This window comes from Diorhabda sublineata, chromosome 8, assembly GCF_026230105.1.
Source record: "Diorhabda sublineata isolate icDioSubl1.1 chromosome 8, icDioSubl1.1, whole genome shotgun sequence".
In the NCBI taxonomy this organism is placed as follows: Eukaryota; Metazoa; Arthropoda; class Insecta; order Coleoptera; family Chrysomelidae; genus Diorhabda; species Diorhabda sublineata.
This window is the reverse complement of record NC_079481.1, coordinates 30,832,788-30,858,573: the sequence shown is the minus strand read 5'-3', so window position 1 is coordinate 30,858,573 and position 25,786 is coordinate 30,832,788. Positions and strand designations below refer to the sequence as shown.

At 29.5% G+C, this 25,786-nt stretch overlaps 5 protein-coding genes across 5 annotated transcripts in view; 3 read left to right on the top strand and 2 right to left on the bottom strand.

The window, feature by feature from the left end:
- The window catches only part of LOC130447666 (activating transcription factor 3), a 61,719-nt gene extending 55,006 nt beyond the window's left edge, over positions 1-6,713 (bottom strand). Inside the window, exon 1 of the mRNA XM_056784619.1 lies at positions 6,494-6,713. The gene's annotated coding sequence lies outside the window, so the exon portion shown is untranslated. The remainder of the gene's footprint in view (positions 1-6,493) is intronic.
- Positions 6,714-9,623: 2,910 nt separating this feature from the next.
- LOC130447298 (toll-interacting protein-like) lies at positions 9,624-11,905 on the top strand. Its single transcript, XM_056784034.1, has 5 exons — positions 9,624-9,797; positions 9,921-10,225; positions 10,285-10,486; positions 11,341-11,496; positions 11,586-11,905. The coding sequence occupies exons 1-5, from the start codon at positions 9,753-9,755 to the stop codon at positions 11,694-11,696; spliced, it is 819 nt and encodes a 272-aa protein (XP_056640012.1). The 5' UTR covers positions 9,624-9,752; the 3' UTR covers positions 11,697-11,905.
- A 1,841-nt stretch (positions 11,906-13,746) lies between these two features.
- Positions 13,747-15,919, top strand: LOC130448516 (nuclear receptor-binding factor 2-like). Its single transcript, XM_056785939.1, has 4 exons — positions 13,747-14,104; positions 14,162-14,501; positions 14,558-14,818; positions 15,659-15,919. The coding sequence occupies exons 1-4, from the start codon at positions 14,081-14,083 to the stop codon at positions 15,856-15,858; spliced, it is 825 nt and encodes a 274-aa protein (XP_056641917.1). The 5' UTR covers positions 13,747-14,080; the 3' UTR covers positions 15,859-15,919.
- Positions 15,920-18,136: 2,217 nt separating this feature from the next.
- LOC130448514 (transmembrane protein 127-like) lies at positions 18,137-20,924 on the bottom strand. Its single transcript, XM_056785938.1, has 5 exons — positions 20,690-20,924; positions 20,219-20,447; positions 19,946-20,113; positions 19,761-19,895; positions 18,137-19,675 (listed from the first exon to the last, which is right to left on the bottom strand). The coding sequence occupies exons 2-5, from the start codon at positions 20,442-20,444 to the stop codon at positions 19,500-19,502; spliced, it is 705 nt and encodes a 234-aa protein (XP_056641916.1). The 5' UTR covers positions 20,445-20,447; positions 20,690-20,924; the 3' UTR covers positions 18,137-19,499.
- A 1,213-nt stretch (positions 20,925-22,137) lies between these two features.
- Positions 22,138-25,782, top strand: LOC130448513 (farnesol dehydrogenase-like). Its single transcript, XM_056785937.1, has 5 exons — positions 22,138-22,248; positions 23,928-24,232; positions 24,356-24,817; positions 24,886-25,035; positions 25,650-25,782. Exons 2-5 carry the CDS (start codon positions 24,125-24,127, stop codon positions 25,689-25,691), a joined length of 762 nt encoding a protein of 253 aa, XP_056641915.1. The 5' UTR covers positions 22,138-22,248; positions 23,928-24,124; the 3' UTR covers positions 25,692-25,782.
- The last annotated feature ends 4 nt before the right edge of the window (positions 25,783-25,786 follow it).

Genomic DNA, 25,786 nt, shown 5'->3' with positions numbered 1-25,786 from the left:
GTTTTCCAATCCTGAATTCCTCTCTGTATTAGATCCTCTGCATTTCCTCGGTCTTCCGTTTTATCGCTCCAAAATCTGCCATTCTCTATATCTGATCCAACCAATCTATTTTTTTCGGTTCTCATCAGTTCTTTTTGTCCAAATTAATTCCGTAATCTATAATTTGGTCTTCCCGGTCATAATTCTCTTCCAATTCTTCGTTAAGAACCCTCGTATCTTTGTTGGTATAACTATTGTTCAGTATACTTGCAACTTGGTCTTCCAGAATCATTTTTTATCCTGTTTTTTCCTTCGTCATCGTCACCAAAGACCACGTGGTGCTCAACACGCGGAGGTTTTACCACAGGCACAGTTCTTTGGTCAATATATGTCTTTGGAGGTATGGAAACGTGTCCAAGGATGATCTGCGATGTCCTCAATCTATCTAACCAGTTACCAGGACAATTTACAGAGTTATCTTTGTTTTGATAGACCCTCGGGCCCGACTTGAATGCCGAGAATCATCAGATTTAGCCCAGCCAGCACCAGGATCTAGTACGAGTGCTTTTAGAAGCAACTAGTTGTTTGATGGGCGTTCTTGGACTGTTATCAAGCTTTCCCTGGACCTCCGGGTAGGAAACCCTGCGTGGAGGAGGGTTAAACGCTGTTTTATCAAAAAGCGCTGGTCAGAGCTTCGGTAGAAACTGATTCAGAGCCAACAGGCGACATAAATTACTTCCAGTTTGGATTAAATCCATAAAAATGGCCACGTAAACCGTTTGACCTTTTCTTTTGATTAATTTTTCCATCAGAATGTTTGTATTTTGTTCTTTTTTGTCATATAATATGTTTTATTGAATTAACTAATAATTATTACAGTTAATAAACATAAAAAATATAAATTCGTCACTCATTAATTGGGAGGTACGTAATGTTTTACTACAGAAACGGAATTGAAGCGGAATGATTCAATTTTTTCCTTGTAATGCGATAAGTTGCATCATCGAATGTTTAGAACGACAAGCGGTCTACCAACTATTTCCTGCATATCCAGAATTAAAGCACTGGGTCGCGAAAAAATTTATTCTATATATACAGTGATGTCCGTTATTGCAATGGTCAAAATTATTGAATAATTATTGAATAATCCACCCTATTTGACAGATTTAGCCTCTTCGGATTAGTTTGTGTACCCAAACTCGAAAAACTAGGCTTTTAGGTGAAAGTACCTTTGGAACCACCCTCGTAAGTTAATACCAAGAAGACAAACACGAAATTTGGTTCGCTGTCAAGCTTCGAATCAATGAAATAGTGAAGCGTGTGCTAATTTTGAAAAAATCTTAGATAATTACACATAAAAAAAGAAATTTTAAACAAAAATTATTGAATTATAGTTTGAATTGCTACTTCGTGCACCCTATTTACCAGATTTAGTCCCTTTTGGATTATTTTATGTACCCAAACTCGAAAAAATTGGCTTTTAGGTTAAAGTACCTTTGGAACCACCCTCGTAATTTAATACCAAGAAGACAAATACGAAATTTGGTTCGCTGTTAAGCTTCGAATCAATGAAATAGTGAAGCATGAGCTAATTTTGAAAAAATCTTAGATAATTACACATAAAAAAAGAAAGTTTTAACAAAAATTATTGAATTATAGTTTGAATTGCTACTTCGTGCACCCTATTTACCAGATTTAGTCCCTTTAGGATTAGTTTCTGTTCTCAAACTCGAAAAAATTGGCTTTTAGGTTAAAGTTCCTTTGGAACCACCCTCGTAAGTTAATACTAAGAAGACAAATACGAAATTTGGTACGCTGACAAGCTTCGAATCAATGAAATAGTGAAGCATGAGCTAATTTTGAAAAAATCTTAGATAATTACACATAAAAAAAGAAAGTTTAAACAAAAATTATTGAATTATAGTTTGAATTGCTACTTCGTGCACCCTATTTACCAGATTTAGTCCCTTTAGGATTAGTTTCTGTTCTCAAACTCGAAAAAATTGGCTTTTAGGTTAAAGTTCCTTTGGAACCACCCTCGTAAGTTAATACCAAGAAGACAAATACGAAATTTGGTACGCTGACAAGCTTCGAATCAATGAAATAGTGAAGCGTGTGCTAATTTTGAAAAAATCTTAGATAATTACACATAAAAAAAGAAAGTTTAAACAAAAATTATTGAATTATAGTTTGAATTGCTACTTCGTGCACCCTATTTACCAGATTTAGTCCCTTTAGGATTAGTTTCTGTTCTCAAACTCGAAAAAATTGGCTTTTAGGTTAAAGTTCCTTTGGAACCACCCTCGTAAGTTAATACCAAGAAGACAAACACGAAATTTGGTTCGCTGACAAGCTTCGAATCAATGAAATAGTGAAGCGTGTGCTAATTTTGAGAAAATCTTAGATAATTACACACAAAAAAAGAAATTTTAAACAAAAATTATTGAATTATAGTTTGAATTGCTACTTCGTGCACCCTATTTACCAGATTTAGCCCCTTTTGGATTATTTTATGTACCCAAACTCGAAAAAATTGGTTTTTAGGTGAAAGTACTTTTGGAACCACCCTCGTAATTTAATACCAAGAAGACAAATACGAAATTTGGTTCGCTGTTAAGCTTCGAATCAATGAAATAGTGAAGCATGAGCTAATTTTGAAAAAATCTTAGATAATTACACATAAAAAAAGAAAGTTTTAACAAAAATTATTGAATTATAGTTTGAATTGCTACTTCGTGCACCCTATTTACCAGATTTAGTCCCTTTAGGATTAGTTTCTGTTCTCAAACTCGAAAAAATTGGCTTTTAGGTTAAAGTTCCTTTGGAACCACCCTCGTAATTTAATACCAAGAAGACAAATACGAAATTTGGTTCGCTGACAAGCTTCGAATCAATGAAATAGTGAAGCGTGTGCTAATTTTGAAAAAATCTTAGATAATTACACATAAAAAAAGAAAGTTTTAACAAAAATTATTGAATTATAGTTTGAATTGCTACTTCGTGCACCCTATTTACCAGATTTAGTCCCTTTAGGATTAGTTTCTGTTCTCAAACTCGAAAAAATTGGCTTTTAGGTTAAAGTTCCTTTGGAACCACCCTCGTAATTTAATACCAAGAATACAATGATGAAATTTGGTTCGCTGACAAGCTTCGAATCAATGAAATAGTGAAGCGTGTGCTAATTTTGAAAAAATCTTAGATAATTACACATAAAAAAAGAAAGTTTAAACAAAAAATATTGAATTATAGTTTGAATTGCTACTTCGTGCACCCTATTTACCAGATTTAGCCACTTTTGGATTATTTTATGTACTTAAACTCGAAAAAATTGGCTTTTAGGTTAAAGTTCCTTTGGAACCACCCTCGTAATTTAATACCAAGAAGACAATGATGAAATTTGGTTCGCTGACAAGCTTCGAATCAATGAAATAGTGAAGCGTGTGCTAATTTTGAAAAAATCTTAGATAATTACACATAAAAAAAGAAAGTTTAAACAAAAAATATTGAATTATAGTTTGAATTGCTACTTCGTGCACCCTATTTACCAGATTTAGCCACTTTTGGATTATTTTATGTACCCAAACTCGAAAAAATTGGCTTTTAGGTGAAAGTACCTTTGGAACCACCCTCGTAAGTTAATACCAAGAAGACAAACACGAAATTTGGTTCGCTGACAAGCTTCGAATCAATGAAATAGTGAAGCGTGTGCTAATTTTGAAAAAATCTTAGATAATTACACATAAAAAAAGAAATTTTAAACAAAAATTATTGAATTATAGTTTGAATTGCTACCTCGTGCACCCTATACACCAGATTTAGCCTCTTCGGATTAGTTTCTGTACCCAAACTCGAAAAAATTGGCTTGTAGGTGAAAGTACCTTTGGAGCCACCCTCGTAAGTTAATACCAAGAAGACAAACATGAAATTTGGTTAGCTGTGTAGTGTTTTTAAAGAGATCTTAGATAACTAAACAAAAAAAAGAAGAAGAGATATACAAATGGATTTGTTTTTTGGATTTGAAAAATATCTCAGTCAATTTTTATAAAATTATAAATTACCATTCTTGTATTAGATCTAGACGGCTAGTTTATTAATAACAATGATTTTCAATCGAACACCTTAAACTGATTCAAATGATTGTATGGATTATTTAAATGTTTATGCAGTCGAAGCGAAGTAATTAGCATACTTTTGAAATGGAAAAATCGATCTATAAATAGATATTGACTCGTTTCAAAAGTCGAAAAGCCCTTGAATGTGAAAGTTGTATCGGATTCTAGGAAAAAAAATATTTTTTTACGTTAAACTGACATGAAAAATACACATGGATTTATATAAAAACTATATTATGAGCATCAAACTAATTATCCGGGGTGTTTTATTAGAAATATTTCAATTGGGTATCGCTCAATAACGTAAATTCAAAAATACAATCAAAACTAATTTCGACATCGGTAAAAAGTGATGGATTGCCTTTCATATAACTCTTATCTTAAATAAATAACATGGTATTTATTCATTAAGTATCGGGTACTCCAAATTTGACTGATGGATGCTTATAGTCCAGGAATTTCCAATAAATCTTCAATTTTCAAATAAATTATTGTATTTGAAATAGACTTTCGTCTAAATAATATCAAAAAAAATACCACCATGGGTCATAACTGGCCCATGGACTGAAGAAAATCAATCGAATTGTCCACATCATTAATTTTTTTTTAAATTCTCTTACTGGACTATAAAAATATACAATTATTGGCAAACACTAGGTACATTACACACACCTACTACAAATTACCTTGAGATTGAAGAGAGAACTGGCATTTTGTTGTATATTGAGCGCAACCCACGTGAACCATAATTGTTTATAGAGTTAAATGAAGAAATTTGTTCTATTAGCTTTGATACATGATTTCATTTTAATTACTATTTGAAGAATTAATCTCCTATCAAAACTAAAATAAGATAATAAGCATGCAATTACACAATAAAACGCTGTTTCTTTCTTTATTACTTCACCCAATATATCTATACTTTTGTCGGGTATTATAAACACTTCTTTTCAATTAACCCTGGTATATAAATTTGGTTCAGAAATTTTTATAACCGTTCAAGTTAAAATATGACAGTTTATGATTAAGGTTGTCAAAAAAGTTCAAGTGAAATCAGTTTAAATATAATCTTTAATATAAATAAATAAATTACGGAATGTGGGCAGCGACTGGCACACTCTCGATAATTCAAAAACCCACATACCTTGTAATTGTCCACTTAAGTCTGCCGACATTTAACACAAATCTTAAGGTACAATTGACTGTCATACTCTATTTTTTTTATAGGCTCAATCAAATTTCGAAACATATATATGCTATATAGATTTAATTTTCTAATAATTTATTTTGTTTATATTGACTTAAAAGTATAATTATTTTTGATTCCTGGACTTCAATTCATGAACATTCTTTTTTACCCCTGTATTTGTGTGACAGCTAACTATCTACCAACCAACAATTCGATACTTATTAAATCGAAAATAACTACATTTATCACTAGAAATACAACTAAAATAATACCAAATCTATAAAAATGTTAAATATGAATTTTATAATTAAAGAAAATTTCATAAATATCCACAACAAAAAATAAAGGATTAACAAGATTTATCATAGAAGACGAAAAGTTAAGTTCTACTAAAGCGGTCAAATCAATCAGCTGATCTGACATATGTCTGTTTAACCAAAAGTAACTAGATTTCTCCCTAGAAATATAACTAGCATCAACATAACAAACCAAGTTGGAATTTAAATATTTGACTAGAATATATCAATAGAGCTTTAATTAAATAATTTTCAAATGCCAAATTAATAGGTTTACATTTTTTAAAATAGATGAAAGAAAAATTAATATTTACGTAATTTATTAATATTTCTAAAGACGCTTCAATAGGTGTTGTTTTACAATGAATGTTATCGATAGTTTCTTATCTAATCAAATAGCTGTTCTCTCAAATACAATAATATGCATACAAATTCGCGTTAGCAATATTTTGCAAACTCGTATAAAAAAATAGTTGAAGAATAAAGAACCAGCCACCATGTTATTTCATTTGGCGCCTAAAGGAGGTAAGGAAAGTCGAAAATGCCGCCTTTTTTAAGAAGATATATAACTTTTCTAAAAATGTAATGAAAAAATACGAATTGATAAATTTATAATTATCACCCAAGCATAGAATTAGAACATTTTATTATTTCTGAATAGCTCAAATTAAAATTGGAATTTGTATCAACTCATTTCAGAATGTAATAGTTGAAGCAGTACGTATTAATTTTTTCCGGTAATTATTAAAAACCGTAACACATAAATTTGTAATTTCAAAAATAAATTTACGCTGCATATATAAAATAAGAGTCTTCTTATTCCTTAACCGAGAAGAAGCTAAAATTTTATTTAAAAAAAAGAAAAAGCAAAAAAGATAACAGCGTAGGCAGAGAAAAGGGTAAATATAAACATTTACCTCAAATAAAACCACCTGCTGCAACAAAAATCAGAATCACTCGGCAAAAATGTGCAAATTTCACGAAAAAACAGTCTATGACACTCGGCGAAGTTATATTTTTTATCAATCAAGCACAATTTCAAATAATCCGAGCATTCGTCGTCGTAATTAATAAACATTTCATATGTATCTGCCCGCCGTCCGCGCGATCTGTGCTGAACTCAAACTTATTTGAAACATTTCACAGTCCCATGTGCGGTTTTCATTATGCCAGAGTTATTTTTAGACCCTGATGTCATTCTTTACGGACGCTATTGGTCGGCCGTGACATAATACAAGGAGATTATTAGATGGAAGGGTTAGCCTCAACTCACGATTAGAGCGATGTTGCCGTCAAAGGTAGATTTACGATTTTATTGAAGAAATTTCATATCCGAATCAAATTGATAATGTACTGATAAGAAACAAAGGCTGCTACGACGTTGAATAAATCGGACGATTTCTAGAAATTTCTCGTAAGCAAATATTTGTGACACATTTTTAGTTTACAAGATTTCTCTTAAGACGCGATTACACTCAATACATTATCATTTGACAGCATACGCTTTATTTTATGGTTACCTTTCAGTAAAAATAAATATTATCATCCATACAAATATGTTTGTTTTTTAACTAATTTTCTTCAAAAACAATTGAATAATTAATGTCATATGTAGCTTTTTTTGTGTTGCAATTTAATTCTAATTCTGTTCCTAGGCGACAGATGATTGGGTTTAATTGCTATTTTTTATCAAAATAAAACAAAATTCAGCATTTATACACCTCAAATATCTATAATATTGTGGTACATAATTTTTCCATAAAAAAATCAAGGTCTTACACGCTTACAATCCGGCAACGTCGCATCAATAGATAGATGTTTATCTGCCAATGCGCGAATATTACATATTCAAAACAAACGATTTTTTTTTTTCTAATTTTTAAGGATTAATGAATTGAGGCGCGTTAGGTTAGGCGAAGCATCGTCGCGGTCGACAACAACATAGCACCAACTAGATTGGAATTTATGTTCACATAACTGGTAGATTTAAATTTGGTTAGTAGGTTTTACGTTCTCAATGCGGGCGGTATCAGAAGTCCCTATTAAGCATAGAAACATAATAGTTTCTTTGAAATTGAGAACGAGTATTGGAATTAATTCATATTAATAAAGAATGGTCCAATTTAATATATCTGTATAGACCGTTTTCAATTTGTTTTATTAAAAATGTTTTTTAGATTAAAAATGTAATTTTTATCATGAAAACTTTCAAGTTTAGTCTCTTTGATGTATATGATATTTGTAAAAAAAAAGAACCAATCAAGTACTTGTCTAAAATTTTTATACATTCGTTGATTGGAGCCTTTTTAAATCAGTACTATACATAACCTTACTTCGGTTCAACTATAATATAATGAAGACACGCTTTATTCACTTACGACCTTTTACAGCAAATCTTGTACAAAATCTCAGAAACATGAATCTACATACAATACAATCGTAAACTATACAAAAAAGTGATCAAACATTTCGATTTAATAATTAATTGAATCATTACTATGTTTTTTATTTGTTAATGATTCATCAAATTTGCATTTTCTGATTTATAAGAAGCTTATTGAGAATCTCGAAAGAATTTATCAATAATCGCTAGATGTTGCGAAACTTTAGTTCCGGTTCATGTTTTTTGCATCAATTTAGCTTATAAAACGAGTCAAATTTATTATACAATTATATGCGTAAATGTAAAAAGTATAACTAGTGTATATATATAACTGTCAGCAACCAGCTGACGCTCATTGATCATCAATCGCAACAAGCTAGTTATTAATACATAATAACACTGAAACTTTGTATAAATATAAAAATATGCATCCTATCTTCAATTTTTCTATATTATCTCAAATAATATAGAAATTGTGATATTTAACAAGATATCGAATTGGATAATACAATCCATCGGAAACTACGATCGGATTAATTCGGTTGTAATCGGAAATCACTATCACTGAAACTGAACAAAGTGAACGGGGCAGCCATATTATGATTCGATTTTTTATTTCCAAAAAAATATGAAATCGAATAAAACAAAATCTATTAAGTGAACAAATAGAAAATAGAATATGAAAAAATTGTGAATGTGTTATTTGATTAATCTAGCATTAACATTTTTAATAACATATTAAAGTAAATAACGAATTCAAAATCGCTATAATTAAAATCAATTTTATAATCATTACTGTATAATTAATTATGCCACTTTGGGGAAACTAATTTATGTTGTTGTTTTAAATATATGTTCCAGAGGTGTATTAGCCTGTTTTTCTATCTATAATATTCAACCCAAATTAATAGACGCGTATTGAAATTTTTAATACTTTTTTAGACTTCGAAGAAACTTTTTAGGGTATATTACAAGAAAAAAATAATGAAAATTTGCCTTTGTGTTATTTTTTTATTGTAATATTCTAGACAAAAAGTTTATAGTTACTTAGATTATTCCAACACTTTTTTATTAAAATAACATGTTATTGTTTGCTTTTTGCAACAAATCCGTCTCTGTAATTCACTTTTGTTGATTTATAACCAGATTTTTATCTTCCTCCATTGCAATGTAGTCGACATAATGAAAAATGGTCCATCTGGTAATAATGTAAATATTTCTTCACATCCTGTCCTTGAGTTTGTACATACAAATCAAATTTAAAAAGAGTGCTAATCAGATTAGACTAAATAATAAAAACGCAATTCCACATAATTACAAACAAATAATGTGTAAATACATTAAACCAATTTATTGTTTTTTAAGTTTGAAATGCGTATTAATATTTAAATCTTAATTTCACTAAAACTCGTATTATTTATGGGAAAGAAGATATGGTATCAATGAGTAAAGCTAACTTCACATCGTTATATTCTATTTTTTTCCAAAAAATTTTCTAATTATTATTATTATTTGACAGTTGTGGAAGGAACCAAACGGAAATTTTATTACCACAAAAATTATTTTATTAGGAATTGTAATTAAGTTCTTATATACAGTAAAATCATAGATAAATTACTAAACATTTATAGACGTTTCGTTTTATAGTCCTATAAGAAGTTTACGCTCCATGTCATTTGGAGCAAACGTCAAAATACGTAAATTTTATCAAAACAAGTTAAGTTGGTAAATATTTTTCTAATACGAATTTTAAAATTGCTTTATAAATATTATTGCTATATATAAACAAATATATGGCTTCAGCAATGTCGGAAAGCGTTAAAGAAAAGCGTCACAGAGTAAGTAAATAATTTCTAAAATAGTTTATTACATATCATCTCGGAAGCCATTATTCTAGTATACTCTATAATTAGTACTGACATTATATCCAATGTTTTCTATCGTTTTCCGAATCTGCTTAGGTACTATTAGGTCCTCTACCTGAAGATTTTCTACAAATTAATCCTCTCAGACACGAGCAACAAGAAGCTGCCGATAGAGAAACAGCTCTAGCTCTTCAACAACTATATACAGAAGGACCCGTATCCTACGTTATTAATCCCGCTGGAAGACTCAGTATCACCGTAGCCCAAGCTAAATTAGCCAAGAACTACGGAATGACTAGAATGGATCCATATTGTCGAATAAGAGTGGGACATTCCATATATGAAACACCAACTGATCCAAATGGAAGTAAAAACCCCAGATGGAACAAAGTAGTTTACTGGTACGTAAAATTCTGAAATAGCAGCATTTGCTCAAATAACTAACTATTTTAATTTCTAGTTACTTACCAAATGGTATAAATACAATTACAGTAGAAATATTTGATGAAAGATCGTTTACAATGGACGAATTGATTGCTTGGGCTCAAATTACCATCCCCCCACAGGTTTTAGCTGGGGAAACTCATGAAGATTGGTATCCCCTGAGTGGTAAACAAGGAGAAGGCGTAGAGGGCATGATAAATTTGGTGCTAACTTATACTGTAAGTACTACATTATGTATTTAAAGTGAATGAATGACTAGATAGACAAGGGAATGAATGACTAGATACATAAGTAAATTGAAGGGGTAAGGGATCTTTTGTTCTAATTGTTTTTATTCACAAATGAAGCGAGTGGACAAGTAGGATTTTCAGCAATCACTAAACATGAAATTCTTAGCAAAAGTTCATCCTACACAATATTTTAATAATTTTTATGTTAAAGTGATACTTTTGAGCATTCAAAATAGCTGACGAAGCTTTTAAAACAATTCTATACACAAACAAATGAAGAAAATAATATAGAGTAGGCAATCTAAGCGCATATTTGCCAGAAATAATTTGCTGGAGAGTCGGGAATAATAGAGAAATTAATTAAATATTTGGTAATGAAAACATTAGTCTGATTCATTAAAGCCCAGATGTTGAGATGGTTTAGCTACATTCAAAGGAAGTGGATGCCTGAAAAAATCATGCAGTGGTAGAAAAGGGGCAGAACTAGCATCAGATTGAGTTCACAAAGACTTACAACAATGAATATGAAAGGATGGAGAAAAATGGATTATTTTGAAGGCTCACGTTGAGCTGTAGTGCCAATTTATTCCATTAATAGAGATATTGTTTGGAAGATATTTGTAAAAAATGCTTTTAAGAAGTACCTTATACTTTGTGAATAGTATTTGAGTCTAAATATTTCCAATTTAGTTTTATGGACTTCCACTCAATTGAAAAATGATTTGGTTATTCAGTTGTAATGATGGGCTGTATTAAAAGGTTTGGTAGATGAAAATACCACTAGGAAAGTAGAAGAATTACGCAAATACCACATATAATGATTATTTTTCATTTTACTTCAGACAGCTCCTCCTAATTGGTATGCCCCAAGTCAACCTGTAATGGTAGTACCTAGAACGGATGGTACTATTAAACCTGTGGCAGTGTATCCGGTTCCGGCACCTGAAACTAATGTAGCTCCTCCTGCTCCTGTTTTAAGTGAATCTGAATTGAAACAGGTGATTACGTCTTATTTTTAGATCTTCTTGTGGAATATTTTTCCTATTTTTTTTTCTATGGGTTTATTTGAGTATTGATCTTGTTTTAGATCAAAGAAATGTTTCCTAATATCGAAAACGAAGTTATCAAAACTGTATTTGAGGCTAATAGAGGAGATAAAGAGAGTACTATAAATTCTTTACTACAAATGGCTGATTAACCAATTTACTTTATAGTTGAATGTTTGCGATTTTGGTACCTCATTTATAATTTCCGTATCAATGCTTGTTACCCTGTTATTTCTTTATATACATTTTAGCTTTATATTTAGAAATATTGGCCATAAATTTACTAATTTCTAGTCGATTAAAATATAATTTCAAAAGTATGTTTAGTTGTTGTGCCAATAAATGTTTTATTAGCAATTATTTGTTTTATTTGAACCTAAATATACAATGAAAAAACAGATTTAAGTATATACAAAAAAAATTGTGAAAACTGGAATCTAATGTACGTGGGAAAGACTCAATTCCAATGAAAATGTTCATTGAATTGAAATTTTATACAAATAGCAAGCAATCAAAGAAGTACAAATTATTGATCCAATTAACACTTCTTGCCAATCAGAAGGTATAACAGACACTACACTACTGTTAATCCAATTCAATTGAAGTATCCCTATATCCAATATGAAATATTGATAGGGGCACAGCAGTAAACTATGCAGAAATGTGGTGCTCTGTTAATGTAAAGTCACATTTGGCAAGACTAATTCTGATTTGTGATCCGATTTGCTGTTTATACTGAGCTTAAGAGCAATTTTCAATGTGGTAAATACTTTCAGTGATAATTAAATCGAATAAAAATTCACTGGAAACGTGTAGGTGCGTTCAGGATTTGTAAACTATACATGTTTTATACCACATTTAATTCGAACTAAATAGTTATGCCGAGCATTAATTTCGAAGATACTGGAAGCAGTTGTCACCGCTTTGTGTCTAATTATCCAGAAAATGATGTAAAATCGTCTGTAAAAACTCGCTTTTAACTACACTAAACATAACACTTCATAATTGAAAAAAAAACTAACATATCCACGTTTCCAAGAGGAAATTTCGCACTACTTTAAGTAGCAACACTTTAAGAAAGCCTTTTCTGGTAAAACTGAAAATAATGGGATCTAAAAACGGATAAATAACTTTACAAAGCAAAGAACTTTACAGACAGTAGTATATGGTAATAACGGCGGCCATATTTAAATGAACATCAATTCATAATAGTTGCGTTCGGTAATGTTGTTCGCGGAACATAGAGAACGATTTGTTTCACGTGAACGGGGTAATTGCCAAATAGTAAATTTCTCATGCAATGATTGGTATACTAGAAAGAATGTATTGCTCGATCCACAGAGGTTGCAAGCTCAAAGCATTTGTGTCTCATACCGCGCATGACACATGCGCACTAGGTCGAATTGTTCAATTTTCTTTTTGTAACATATATTTTTATTCTTTATCTGATTTATCTTCAAGTGGTTTGTAATTGGATACACACTGGAGAATAAATTTATCGTTTATGTTTCTATCCATGTTATATCAAAAGTGCGATCCACTTCGCACGCGAATTGCATTAGAAACGTACCTTAATTACAAAACCAACACATAAGTACAAACAACTATCGAATAACATTACTAATTGAGAAGTATCGAAACGTCAAAAGTCAAAACAAATCTGAGTATTCTATTTCAAGATCTGAAGCAAAGAGATCTTACTCAAAAATTCATATAACCGAACTCGAACAGAGCAGTGAGATCGAAATAAAGTGGATTGCCGAACGATACCGAACAATCAGAGTCATCAGATGTACATAGCCGAACGCAGTACAATTCGTTAGATTTCCTAATGCCTTGTACACACGAGGCTACTCATTTGAAATTAATTACTGACGCGAATCACTAACTAGTCACCGATGAGTCACTACCACGCTTACATGAACTATTTTATTTGATAAGATGCGAATTTAAAAAAACAAACGATATTTTTATTAGAATAGATTGTTGAGTTTTAATAAATAAATTATTTTTAACGAGGATAACAGAAATATTAATGGCTTGGCAACATTGTTAATCGAATTTCTCACTTCTACTATATATCATCTATCGGTTTATAAAAGTTGCTTTTTCTCTTTTCAAAACGAGGGCAGCACATTTTTCTAAGTGATGTAGAATCTTTGAAAAAATATTGAGATACTTATATGCAGAGAACTTTATCTTGTAGTAAAATGTTTCAAGTATTGACTAGTAGATGGCGAAAAATTAATTAGACGGTTCTATGGTTAATTCTTATTCATCCATACGACAAATTGACGTTTATAATTTGATATTGTTTAATTATATATGGTTCATACGTATTTTATTATTTTCTTATGTTTTCCCATCATATGTAAAGCAATGAAAGTTCGTGATCAATGTTAGGTTAAAATACCAGTCAAACTACTTAACCTTGATAACTTATTTGTTAAAATAATGAGGATTGAGAAATTTCCAGTAAAAATTATTTTATCGTAATAAAATAAAAGTTATCTTGATATTAGCAAACAAAATAGTGATGGATAATTCCCCTTTAAACAAAGTAAGTTCGATTAACAAAAAATATTGATGAAAGTATTTATGTAATCTCGTTTTTTAGGCTCACCAGGAAGAGAGAAGGGCAGAAGTATTTTTACGACAAAAAAAATACGACGAATGTATCGAGTGCCATAAAAGAAGCATTCTATTATTAGAAGAAAGTTGTAATTTAACTACAAATAAAAAGGCTTTAGAATCTATTGCACTTCAGATAGGTTATAACCAAAAACAAATTGATTTGGTTTTATACAAGCAAGCCCATTCGAAAATGGAATCTCTTTGGAAAGCACTGCAGAAAACTAAAACTTACGGTGGTATGGAAACTGTAAAAGACGAACTAGATATAGAGGCTACCATTTCTAGGACTATTGAAGTACATGATTCATTAATAGACTATCTGGGTAAGTATTAATCAATTTTGGATAGAAGATGGGGGTTTTTGGAATAATATTTATAGGTAAAAGAGGCGGTAGTGATAATGATAGTGTGAAATCCTGTTCAACTAGTGACAATGAGGAAAAATTGGAAAAAGTAAAGACAGAAGTGATTGGGTTCAAACGTCCTAAAGATGATGCACAAATCATTGAAGAATTCAAAACTTTAAGTGGACAATTAAGAGATTCTGTTAAATGTCTTTTAGTTCAGCTCGACGATCGAAATAAGGAGATTGAAAAACTCAAAAACACCATCAGGCAATTAGAAAGTGAAAAAGAAAAAGGTACAGATTGAAATTTGTGGTATTATCGTTGTTTTCGTCACTTCATCTCATTTTTGTTGTAAATGTATGTTTTTTTTATGTATTTGAGTGTTTTTTTGAACTTTCATTCACAGTTCATCAAATCTATTATTTATTTGTTTAGTTTTTAAGATTTAAATCGATTTCATACTTTAATAAGACAGCGAATTATAGGTTATACATTATAAAAGCTGACACATGTCATTATTGATGTATATTATGTCCTAAATTCATTAATTCTTAAAAATTTGAAATTAAAACCAGACTTGCAATAAAATCAAATTAAATGTGTTTGCTTCAATGAAATATACGATTTAGAATCATTTTAATGTAATATACACTATTTTGAGTTGAAATTTCGACATAACCTCAATTTTTCATCAAAACCTATACTTCTTCCATAATTTGACAACGTTGTTCAAACATCACTGTTATTATATGACGTAAATCAGTTTTTATAGTGTAACATCTATAGATAACATTGTAAATTTTTTTAACTTTCAATTTCTTAGAGTTTTTTATATATTTTTTATGGATTCATATTAATTTTAGATCTATTTTCATAAAAAAACAGTTTAAATCAAGGGGAATAAATATTTTGAACTATTTTTTTATGAAAAGAGACCTAAAATAATTGTATGTATACAAATGTAGTACATAATGTGTGAATCAGATTTAATTGTCAAATTTTAACACCTGTTGAATGTTTTTTTGTTCTAATTATATTTATATTCATCGTTTTCGCCTTTAGATTAGTCAACGGTTCCCATTTACTATCCAATATTTTATTGCGATGAAGTGATTTTTTTTCAATTTTTGCAGCTCAACAAGAAAAACGTAAAGCAAGTTTAAAAGTTGTAACGGATTCGTCGGGGGGCACTTCGCCTTATATATATTCTCCGTGTAGTGAATTAAGTCCGGATATTATATACGAAACTAGACATTTACCCCCACTAGCCCCCCTCGAAATGCCCGATTTAAATTATTTAAGTACGATTCTGAGAAGTCCAACGAATAATTGATTAACTATTTCTATTTATTGTTGAATATGTCGTTAATAAAATGTTTTTATTCTGAAATTTACGTTTTGTTATTTACATCACATAACCTCCAATACACTGACAAATTGACGTTTTGATATTTATATCACATAATGTGCAATATAGTGACAAATTGACGTCTTAGAATTAACGTTTGAAGTATGAATTTATAAGACCCGTTGGTATCACAAGTTTCTTCGACAATTTTTACAACGACGTATGACAGTTGGTTTACATCGTTGCCACGTTGTAACTTTTTCCAAGTTTTAGCATAAAATGTTTATTATGACATTCAATTGAACCAATGGAGATAATTTTGGAATAATTTCTTTTTACTACTCTTGATAACCGTTTATTTGGTATTAATAGAATAAAGTTTTCGAATTAGATTGTCAATGACGTCATTTTGAGATGGTCCATTGACGTTTTGTTATTTACTTCAATAAACTAGAATCGATTGACGTCTTACACCATGTTGGTAGCACTGGTTTACACGAGATGTGACAGTTGCTTTACATTGTTGCCATATTTCTCCAGTTTCAGCATAAAATCACTCAATTTTACTATTTATTTTGATTTTCATCAAATATTTGCGGTATATGAAGATTTTATAAGGAGATATGGAATGAAAAGGGGAAATAAAACAATTTTTTATTGCTTATTACTCTAATTCTAAAACTGAAATCATCACAGTAAGTCAGTTCAACTAAAAACGAAAAACTATAATCACTTTTTATTTATATATATATATATATATATATAAGAATATAAGTCGATAGTATTTGTCAAAAATACTAATACACTATTCTATAAGCTTTTGTCAAATCGTAACAAAAATATTCATAAATACAGAAAGAAAGGTAACATCCAGTTGAAACCGTCTTCCTTCGAATAGTAGTGGAATGTCATACGTCAAACCTATTACCAACTAAATATTACCAATTCCCCTATAAAATACTAGTTGTAATAAAACTTGCTCTATATTATTATAAAAATAAATCTTCTGTGCTGATATAGGTACTTGAACTGGTCCACAATACGGATTTACATATATATACAAATACATTGCTACGTAACCGTTACTAAAATATCTTTGTATTCAACTTTCAGTTAATGTATCAATCATTAAGTCCCAAATCCAATACATTGATGTCAATACAAATCAAGTTTATGACATTCAAACGACATATATCAAATTTTGAATTCGTTCCCTTCAATCGTATGCTAGAACCACAAAGAAAATTTTTATTTTTTTCAAAAAAACGATTGTAGAATTCCAAGATTGGAAAATTGGAAAGCTACTGGACTCATTATATTAATCATATATTTTTAAATTAAAAAAAAAAATAGAAATCAGGGAATTAAACCGAAACCGATCACTATAACTAATTAAAAAAATCTAAATTTGGCTAAAAAATTTGTTTTTATATCAAGTAGATTGTGGACTTATTAATTGACAAGTCTGGAATTACTATAAACCAGTAGAAAAATATTTTTTCTATCAAGTGTGGTGTATTTTAAATTTTTATCGAAATAAAATTGGAAAATTTTTCAAAGTAGTAACTTTCTTCTATGTAATTAATGATTTTGAAGCAAGTTATGTACAAAATCATCTAAATCAAATTTTGAGCATGATCTAAAACTATTTGAAGCTACAGAAATAAATAATACGATCAAGTGTGTATCCAAAAATTAATATTTTTGATTTCGTTATTAGAAAATGTCAACCAGCTCTGAAAGGTACTTGAAATAGAGATGTCTAGGACTAGAATTATATTTGTCTATCACATAAATGTACAATAAGATTCTGATTTTAGCAAAATATATGATCTAATTCATATCGACTTTAGTTTATAACCGTATACTAGAAATGTTGACAAATTGTTGAAAAAATGTGTTTTTTACAATAAAAAATGTAAGGAATTAATAACAATCATCCATTTCCATGATTTAGTTTTTGAAAAATACTAATAAACTCATTAAAATATGTTGAGGTGTGTGGCCAGCTTTACTATCAAAATATATAAATTAATTAATTAAACAAAAATTATTTAATTGTGTCACAATCGATTAGCACTGGTCAAAAATCTACTTTGATCACGTGTTTAATAATCTTCAATATACTAATGTCTCTATTCAATAAGTATAGGTGGCCATGGACTATTTATTTCATATCGAATGTAGTTTATAACCGTATATTGGATATGTAGATTTTTTTTTAAAAAAAGTGTTTTTGAGAATAAAAAATTAATAGAAAACATTCATTTTCAACATTTATTTTCGAAAAACCAAAATACTAATTAAAATCTGTGGATGTGTGTGGACCGCTTTACTAATAAAGTATATAAATTATTCAATTAAATGAAAATTATTTAAATGCGTCAAATTCGAATATCACTGATTATGTTTACAACAAAAATCTACTTTAGTCAGGTCTTTAATAATCCCTGTTATATTGGTTCACATTTCTGGTAGTATGAGTGGCCATGGACTATTAACTTTATACAAAATAACAACTGAAATTGGTTAAGTACATGTAATTTCAAGTATTATTTTGAAAAATTGTCAAAAAGTCATTAAATTATACCAATCTTGTAAATTCAGATAGTTGTACACATTTTTGAGATTCCGGTATATAAACATCGTCGTATCTACATATTAATAAAGAAAAAAATAATATAATACAAATAACTCTGATTACCTTTGGTAAAATATTTGGTTATATATATAGAAATTATTAAAATAGGTAGCAAGTAGGGTTAAGTACACATTTTTACGATGATATGCTCGCATCTTGAAAACACCCAGTATGTGTTAGAATTCGAAAAATATTAACGTTAAAAATAATTTCTTCAGAGTTTTCTTTGAAGTTTTTCAAAATAATCATTTTATTTAACGCAATTACTGCGTATCGCAAATAACTTTTCATACCAATAAACCTCCTAGAAAATTTAAATCTCTTTTTTTTATATATAATAGAATAGCACGTGAAATTTTTCGAATTCTACATCGCCCTATATATATAAAAAAGAAAAAAGTAGCTCAAATTTTTAATGTTACTTTACCCGTTATTAACTATTTTTCTTTTTAGGTTAGGTTACCTGTAAAAACGCATTTTTATAAATTTATTTTCACTAATAACGGTGAGAAGTGACATAGATATTGTCAAATAAATAATCAATAACATCAAAAATTTTATTTTTTCGTACTGAAACGTGCAAAAAAATTGTTTGAAGACCATCTAAACTAAATAAGAAACTTAGGTTCCTCATAACAAATTTTTGAAGACTCGTGGAGGATCAATACTGTCAATTAGAAGATTTATGCATATTCAGATTTCTAACAATGCAATAAAGTTAAAAAAAACTTTATTTCCTAAGAAAACGAGTAGAAAATATGCAAAACAACAAAAAATCATTCAGTTTTATGTAGGACACCCTGTATGTCTAATATACCTGAAAAATATCCTTGAGTCCTTTCATGATTATTTTCTATAACAATGATGATAATATATGAGAAAATTTTATTTTTTTATACTTTACGATGCCTAAAAACCTTCTATTTGACAATAACTGATTTTTACTCTAAATCTAACATTAACAAGAAAATAATCTCAATGTGGATCAAGGTGTATAGGGAGGTGGTGGTATGCAGTATGGTGGCGGAGGTATAGGGTGATGGAAAGTGTCGAGGCCGTCATCGAACGCGTCTAAAAGACACCTATCGTCGTCTCTTGAATAACGTGAATGATGTAAAGGAAGAACTAATGTATAAACGATTCCACAGCAAGTTACAGCACCTATAAATCAACAATTAACTGGTATACCGGCATCATCTGTGGCTCCTAATAAATTATTAGTAAATAAAATACAAAATTAGCTTACCCGAAGCAGCTATGAGGTAAAATCCTATACCATAACTAACAGATGACTGTTGCTTGGGGTAAACTTTTGCCAAAGACACTTCTAGTAATACAACTATGTAATAAGAGATTCCGACGATAACCATAATCCATATAACTGAAGATATGATATATTTAATTAAAAAACAAATTATTAATTGATTTTACCTGTAAAAGTACCCATAACCGCATATCTTCTCAATGATGTATAAACTGGGTGTTTAGGTCCGATAATTTCCAAAAAGAAACCCATTAATGCAAAAATGATTGTCATAAAACAAAGTACTATAGTAATTCTCATCATGTTAACTATTTTTGGTGTTATACAGTCATAATCTACAAAAAAAATCAATACCAAATATGCAATACTGCAAAAAAGGCGTAAGTAGTTATTTAAATGAGATAACAAATTTCATATTTATTTATAAAGACATAACTCGCCTGAATAATCGATATCTTCTTCATTTGAAAACCCGAACCAGAAAAATTCACCTAAGGTGAGGTACGGAACACATACTGGTCCAGTAATTGAAAACCAAGTCAAATCTACCAATGACATGCTTATAAGAGTGATTGTAAGCATGTGAAATGTAGCAGAAATAACATTACTCTCATCCTCTTTCGGATGAACCCACTGTGTAATACAATTCAACACCCTTTGAGACATTTTCTAAAAGAATTCCACAAATATATTCTACATATACAGAAATCAAATTATTAGAAAAACTTTAGCGATGAAATTAAAAATCGTCTAAAACATTTATGACTTTTAATTAAATTAGTTTTAAATACATTTTACGTATTTTACATATTCGTTTTAAATTAATTGGTATTAAACTTGCAGATAGTGAATAAATATAATATAAAATCTTTTATTTAAACAAGGGTTATTTACGATAATTAGAAAATTACCTCAGATGGGTGGATTCTTCCTGGGAGATTATGTTAAATTTGTACTCATGCTTTGACACGTCCCATAAACAAATCAACAGTGATACAGATAGAGTTATTAAAAGATTCAAAGAACTAATTTCAAAATTTATTTCTTAAAATTACGCAAAATCTGTTTTTTAAGAAGAATTATTCCGTCTTCTTTATTTTTTAACAATGGTTTTATTTTGACAGTGACAGCTGATTTCTATTACTTGTCACTAAATAATACTGTCGTTGTCGTGTACCAAACGTTAAAAAGAGATGCAAAACTACTCGATTTTTAGTGCTATAATGAGTACACTTTATTTGGGCTCCTTTTTTGTTGCAAAATTTTTATCTATATAATGGGACATATTAAGATTTTTACATACTGTCAATCAAATATGTAGACCCACAAAAAGATAAGCTAAAATATCTTAATTAAATTATTACATAATTATAAATAGCAGTTCTTAATATCAATATAATAATCATATTTGATAATATTCTCCAAAAACATGGTAATATTTATTTGAATTTTCATATCGACACCACTGTATATTTACGGTCATATTTTATTCATGAAACCCTTTCCAAAATTGAAAAGAAACATATGACCAACAAACAAACCAAATGATTTAGTTACCACGTATCCAGGGAATGAGATTTGAAATTCACTTTAGTTTGAAATATATATGGCACGTCTTGGAAAAATTGACGTAGCTTTTTTTGCAGACAGCATCATTTGTTACCTTCTTTCTATCTACTCGTGTTAGATAAATTTTTCTGATTAATAATCGTGATACATATGAGTAAACATCCCTATCGTTTTTTCTAATAAAAGTGGATTGTGTCGGCAAAAAATAATCCAGTCAAAAAAAGTTACAGGTCGAATTTAAAAACTTTTTCAGTAGATTAAATAAATTAGAATCTATATTTGAGATGAGATTAAAAAATAAACATATAACAACAACTCCTTTTAAATGATACACTCGAAAAAAAAACATACCTTTCGTCACCATCCTAATTCCGTCCCTGTAGTATGAGATAATGACATAACTTTTAATTCCTTGGGGAAATTACTTTTTGGCTTACACACAATAATGGAGATGTGACGCTAATTTACTTTTCATTAAATTAACAGCGCCAAATGTCAATTTCTAGTTCAGTCCTAACGAAATTTTGCACATAAATGGTTCAGGTTTAAATACATTTAGGAAACTGTAGAAGCTTGCAATTATCATTACATCCAGTATAAGTATATTGTTGACGTCAATATAAAAATATATTTTAAAGAAATTTAAAATTTCTAGAAAGATATATAAAAATATTTAATTGTCATTTTATAAATTTATTTTGACAAATAGACGCTTGAAAAGGGAGGGGTATTGAGACATTTTTTTCAGCCATAGACAAAACAGAAGTATAGTAAAAGGTTCCTTATAAGATGAAGAGGAAAACAATTTATAAATTTTGTGTTGGAACTGTTAAGAACCTATGATAAATATTATATATATATAAATAGCTGATGATTTTTTATAGGAAGCAATATTTTTATGGTAAGTCGAATCGATTTAATATTTATTGTTTTATCTATGGTTAAAGAGATATTTTTCAATCAAATTATCAATGAATTAACATACTACGATGTAAGAGAAAAGTTCAAGTTATTGTTTCATCATCGTTATAAAAACACCTTTGCCTCGAAGTGCTTTTCGTAGTTTTCTTCGACATATTTACAGTATTGATGCAGCCTTGAAGCTATTTGCCAAATACTCAAAAAGAATTTGGTATAAAAATATTAAACTGGAGTTTGTTTTCTTTGGAAACAAACTTTGATCACATTCTTTCCTACATGGTTTTATTTTTATCAAAATAAAAACAATTCCACACAAAGAGAGTTTCGAAAAATTCTGCAAATATCTAAGTTTCTATAGTTGTGCCAGAAGAACTACTGAGAAGTTTATATTCGAATTAATAATTCTGGTGATCATTTGAGAATCTTTCTTTAGTAATGGAAGTATAAAAATTTGGAGAAAGAATTATATTTCAATATTTTAGGTGATGAACATGATAAAGTTCATTTCTATCAAAGAATCAAATCTCTCATAAAGGTAATGTTTGTACAACCAAGAGCTGTCATTATTGTCTTTGCGACCTATTTATCGAAATAAGAGTTTTTATTTAAATCTACTTTTTTAAATCACTACCTTGTAAGTATTTATTTTAATTTATTTTCATTTTCAATATCAACGCTTATCCTTAAATTATTCCCCCGATGAGCAGTTTCCAAAATATATCTAAATGTTTTACCTTATGATTGGGAGAGTAGCCACTGCCAACTAGAGTATGAAGTTAGCAGCAGTGACGGAATGGAAGTCTGATTGATCGTGGTTTATTAAAAAAAACACAAGATTCGTTTCAAATTAGCTTTATTTAAAATCAACGTAACATTCTAATAAAAAAAAATATAATCCTAAAAAACACAAAAATAATCTGTAAATTAAATCTATATAAGAAATATTTATCTATATAATATTTTTGTTTTGATTAAATAGTTATAACATGAATAATTTATATTGAAAACAAGTTTCTTTTGAAAATATCTACATATGAATTCACTTTTTTTTGTTTTTATTTGCTAATTTTATCGTTTTATATATAAATACTCAAATCTGTGTTTGCATTTATGTAGGCAACCAAATATACAACAATTTTGACATTTGTGTTGATTACAACACCATCTAACGGATTTACTCCCAACTATTCACACAACTAAGGATATTTTATTCGTCACTTATAAATTATGAAACAAGGGGAACCTAATCGTTATATATCTTTATAAATCATTCAGTACATTTCGTTTAGATCGGAAATCTTTATTTTGTATGTACAAAGAAAGAATACATTTGTGTTACGCCTTCTATATACCAACAAAATTTAAATCTGGAAAATTTCCACTTTAAAAATCCGTGTAAATGCTTCGATTCTGTTTATTTACAATCAATTTCACCCTCAAAATCGTTTTTTTATCTCCTAGTTTAATACTAAATATTGATACATTGCATCTCATAAAAACAGTGTGTAAAGACAATTTTATATAGATACCCGTTAAACTTAACAGTTTTCTGCGAAACCCACATTAATTGATATTTTCGGTTTACAGTTTGAATTATAGATGGCGTGAGTATCAGCTTATTAAATTGGAGTTTTCTTATTATCGGTACTTTTTTTACAGCATTGATTCAAAGATTGAAGGTAATTTCGTAAAAGAAAAAAATAGATTTGACCTTCGATATTTCATTAAAATAAATGCAACAGGAAAACTAAGATATTCGTCACGCAACAATGCAAATAAACGAAGCTGTAACTAATTTTACCGTTTATTATAATCTATAAATAGGACATTACAAAAATGCAATTGAAATTTTCATCATGGTGTTATCAATGAAACGATGGGTTGGTAAAGTAGCGATAGTTACAGGTGCCAGTTCTGGTATCGGTGCTGCTATTACCAAACAATTAGTTGAAGAAGGTTTATTAGTAAGTAGTTAACCTCTATTAAAATATATTTGTCTATGTACGATCATTTTGACAGTAATTCTCTCATTTCATTTATACAGGGTGGTCCTTTAAAAAGTTAAATGTTATCAAATATTTTTGTAGGTTGTAGGCGTGGCTAGAAGGGTAGAACGGATCGAAAATTTATCTAAAATTCTAGAAAATAAACCGGGTAAACTTTTTGCGTTTAAAGCTGACCTGTCGATTGAAGACGAAATAAAAGAAATTTTTATTTGGACTACGAACAACGTAGGACCAGTTTCTATTTTAATAAACAATGCTGGTCTTCATATCAGGACCGGACTAGTGGACGGCGATACCGAAGCTTGGAAAACTACTATAAACGTTAATTTATTAGGTTTGTGTATTGCTACGAGGGAAGCTATAAAAATAATGAGAAATAACGACATCAATGGACATATTATCCACATAAATAGCTTTTTGGGGCATAAAGTTGTTGATATACCTAATTTAGATGTTTATCCGGCTTCTAAGTATGGAGTTACCGCATTAACTGAAACTTTAAGATTAGAATTGAACAGTTTAAAATCAAAAATTAAAGTTACTGTAAGTTTTAATGAAAATGTGTCAATTTCGAGCAAAAATCCTTGTTTGTTCTCTCTTGTATTTATTAGAGTATCAGTCCTGGTATGGTGGATACGGAAATTTTCGATAGCGTAAGACATACGAAAGAATTTAAAGATAATATTCAAAAAAATATGCTTCAACCAGAAGATATCGCCGATGGTGTAATTTATACACTGTCTACAGCACCACATGTGCAGGTAAGAGGCAATCTATTGCATTGTAATTTTAGTTAACATCTGTGGACGATTTTTTTCTATTCCTTCTACGTTTTCAGGTATCCAATTAGTGTTCCATCCCCTCTTGTACCTATTTCTTCCATTGTTTTCTGGACTTTTCTTTTATTTGGTTCATCCATTGTTTTCTTTGTCTTCAAGTTTGTTTTTTAGAGTTTTCTTTGAAAGTAAATCATCAATTTGTGCAACAAACCTTACAGCCCCTGCAGTTTCGAAGAAAAAAATAGGAATATCCTTTCAAATGAAGTATTACAATCCCTTACTTTCAATTTGAAGATTTAGGGATGGTGACTGTCACTTGAATGGAGTTAAATAAGATTTTTAGGCCATGAGATGTGACCAAATTCATAATTGACGTACCTCAGGACTACCGAAACATAAAACGCCTACATTTTCGAAGATAAAATGAAAAAAATTTTGAAATGAAGTATTACAACCTCCCAAGGATGAATTTTAAGGTTTAGGGGTTTAGTTTATCACTTGACGGAGATTAAATAACATTTTCATGTCTCAATATGTCACCAAATTGTTAGTTGACGTGCCTTAGGTCGTAATTTATAACATAAATTGTTTTTTAGGTTCATGAACTCACTATAAAACCAATTGGAGAAAAATTCTAACCAGTTTTTTTTATATATTATGATAAACTTGTATTAAAAATGTGTAGTTTTATTTCATACTTCAAAAAAAAAACCAATTATTATAGTAACCACAA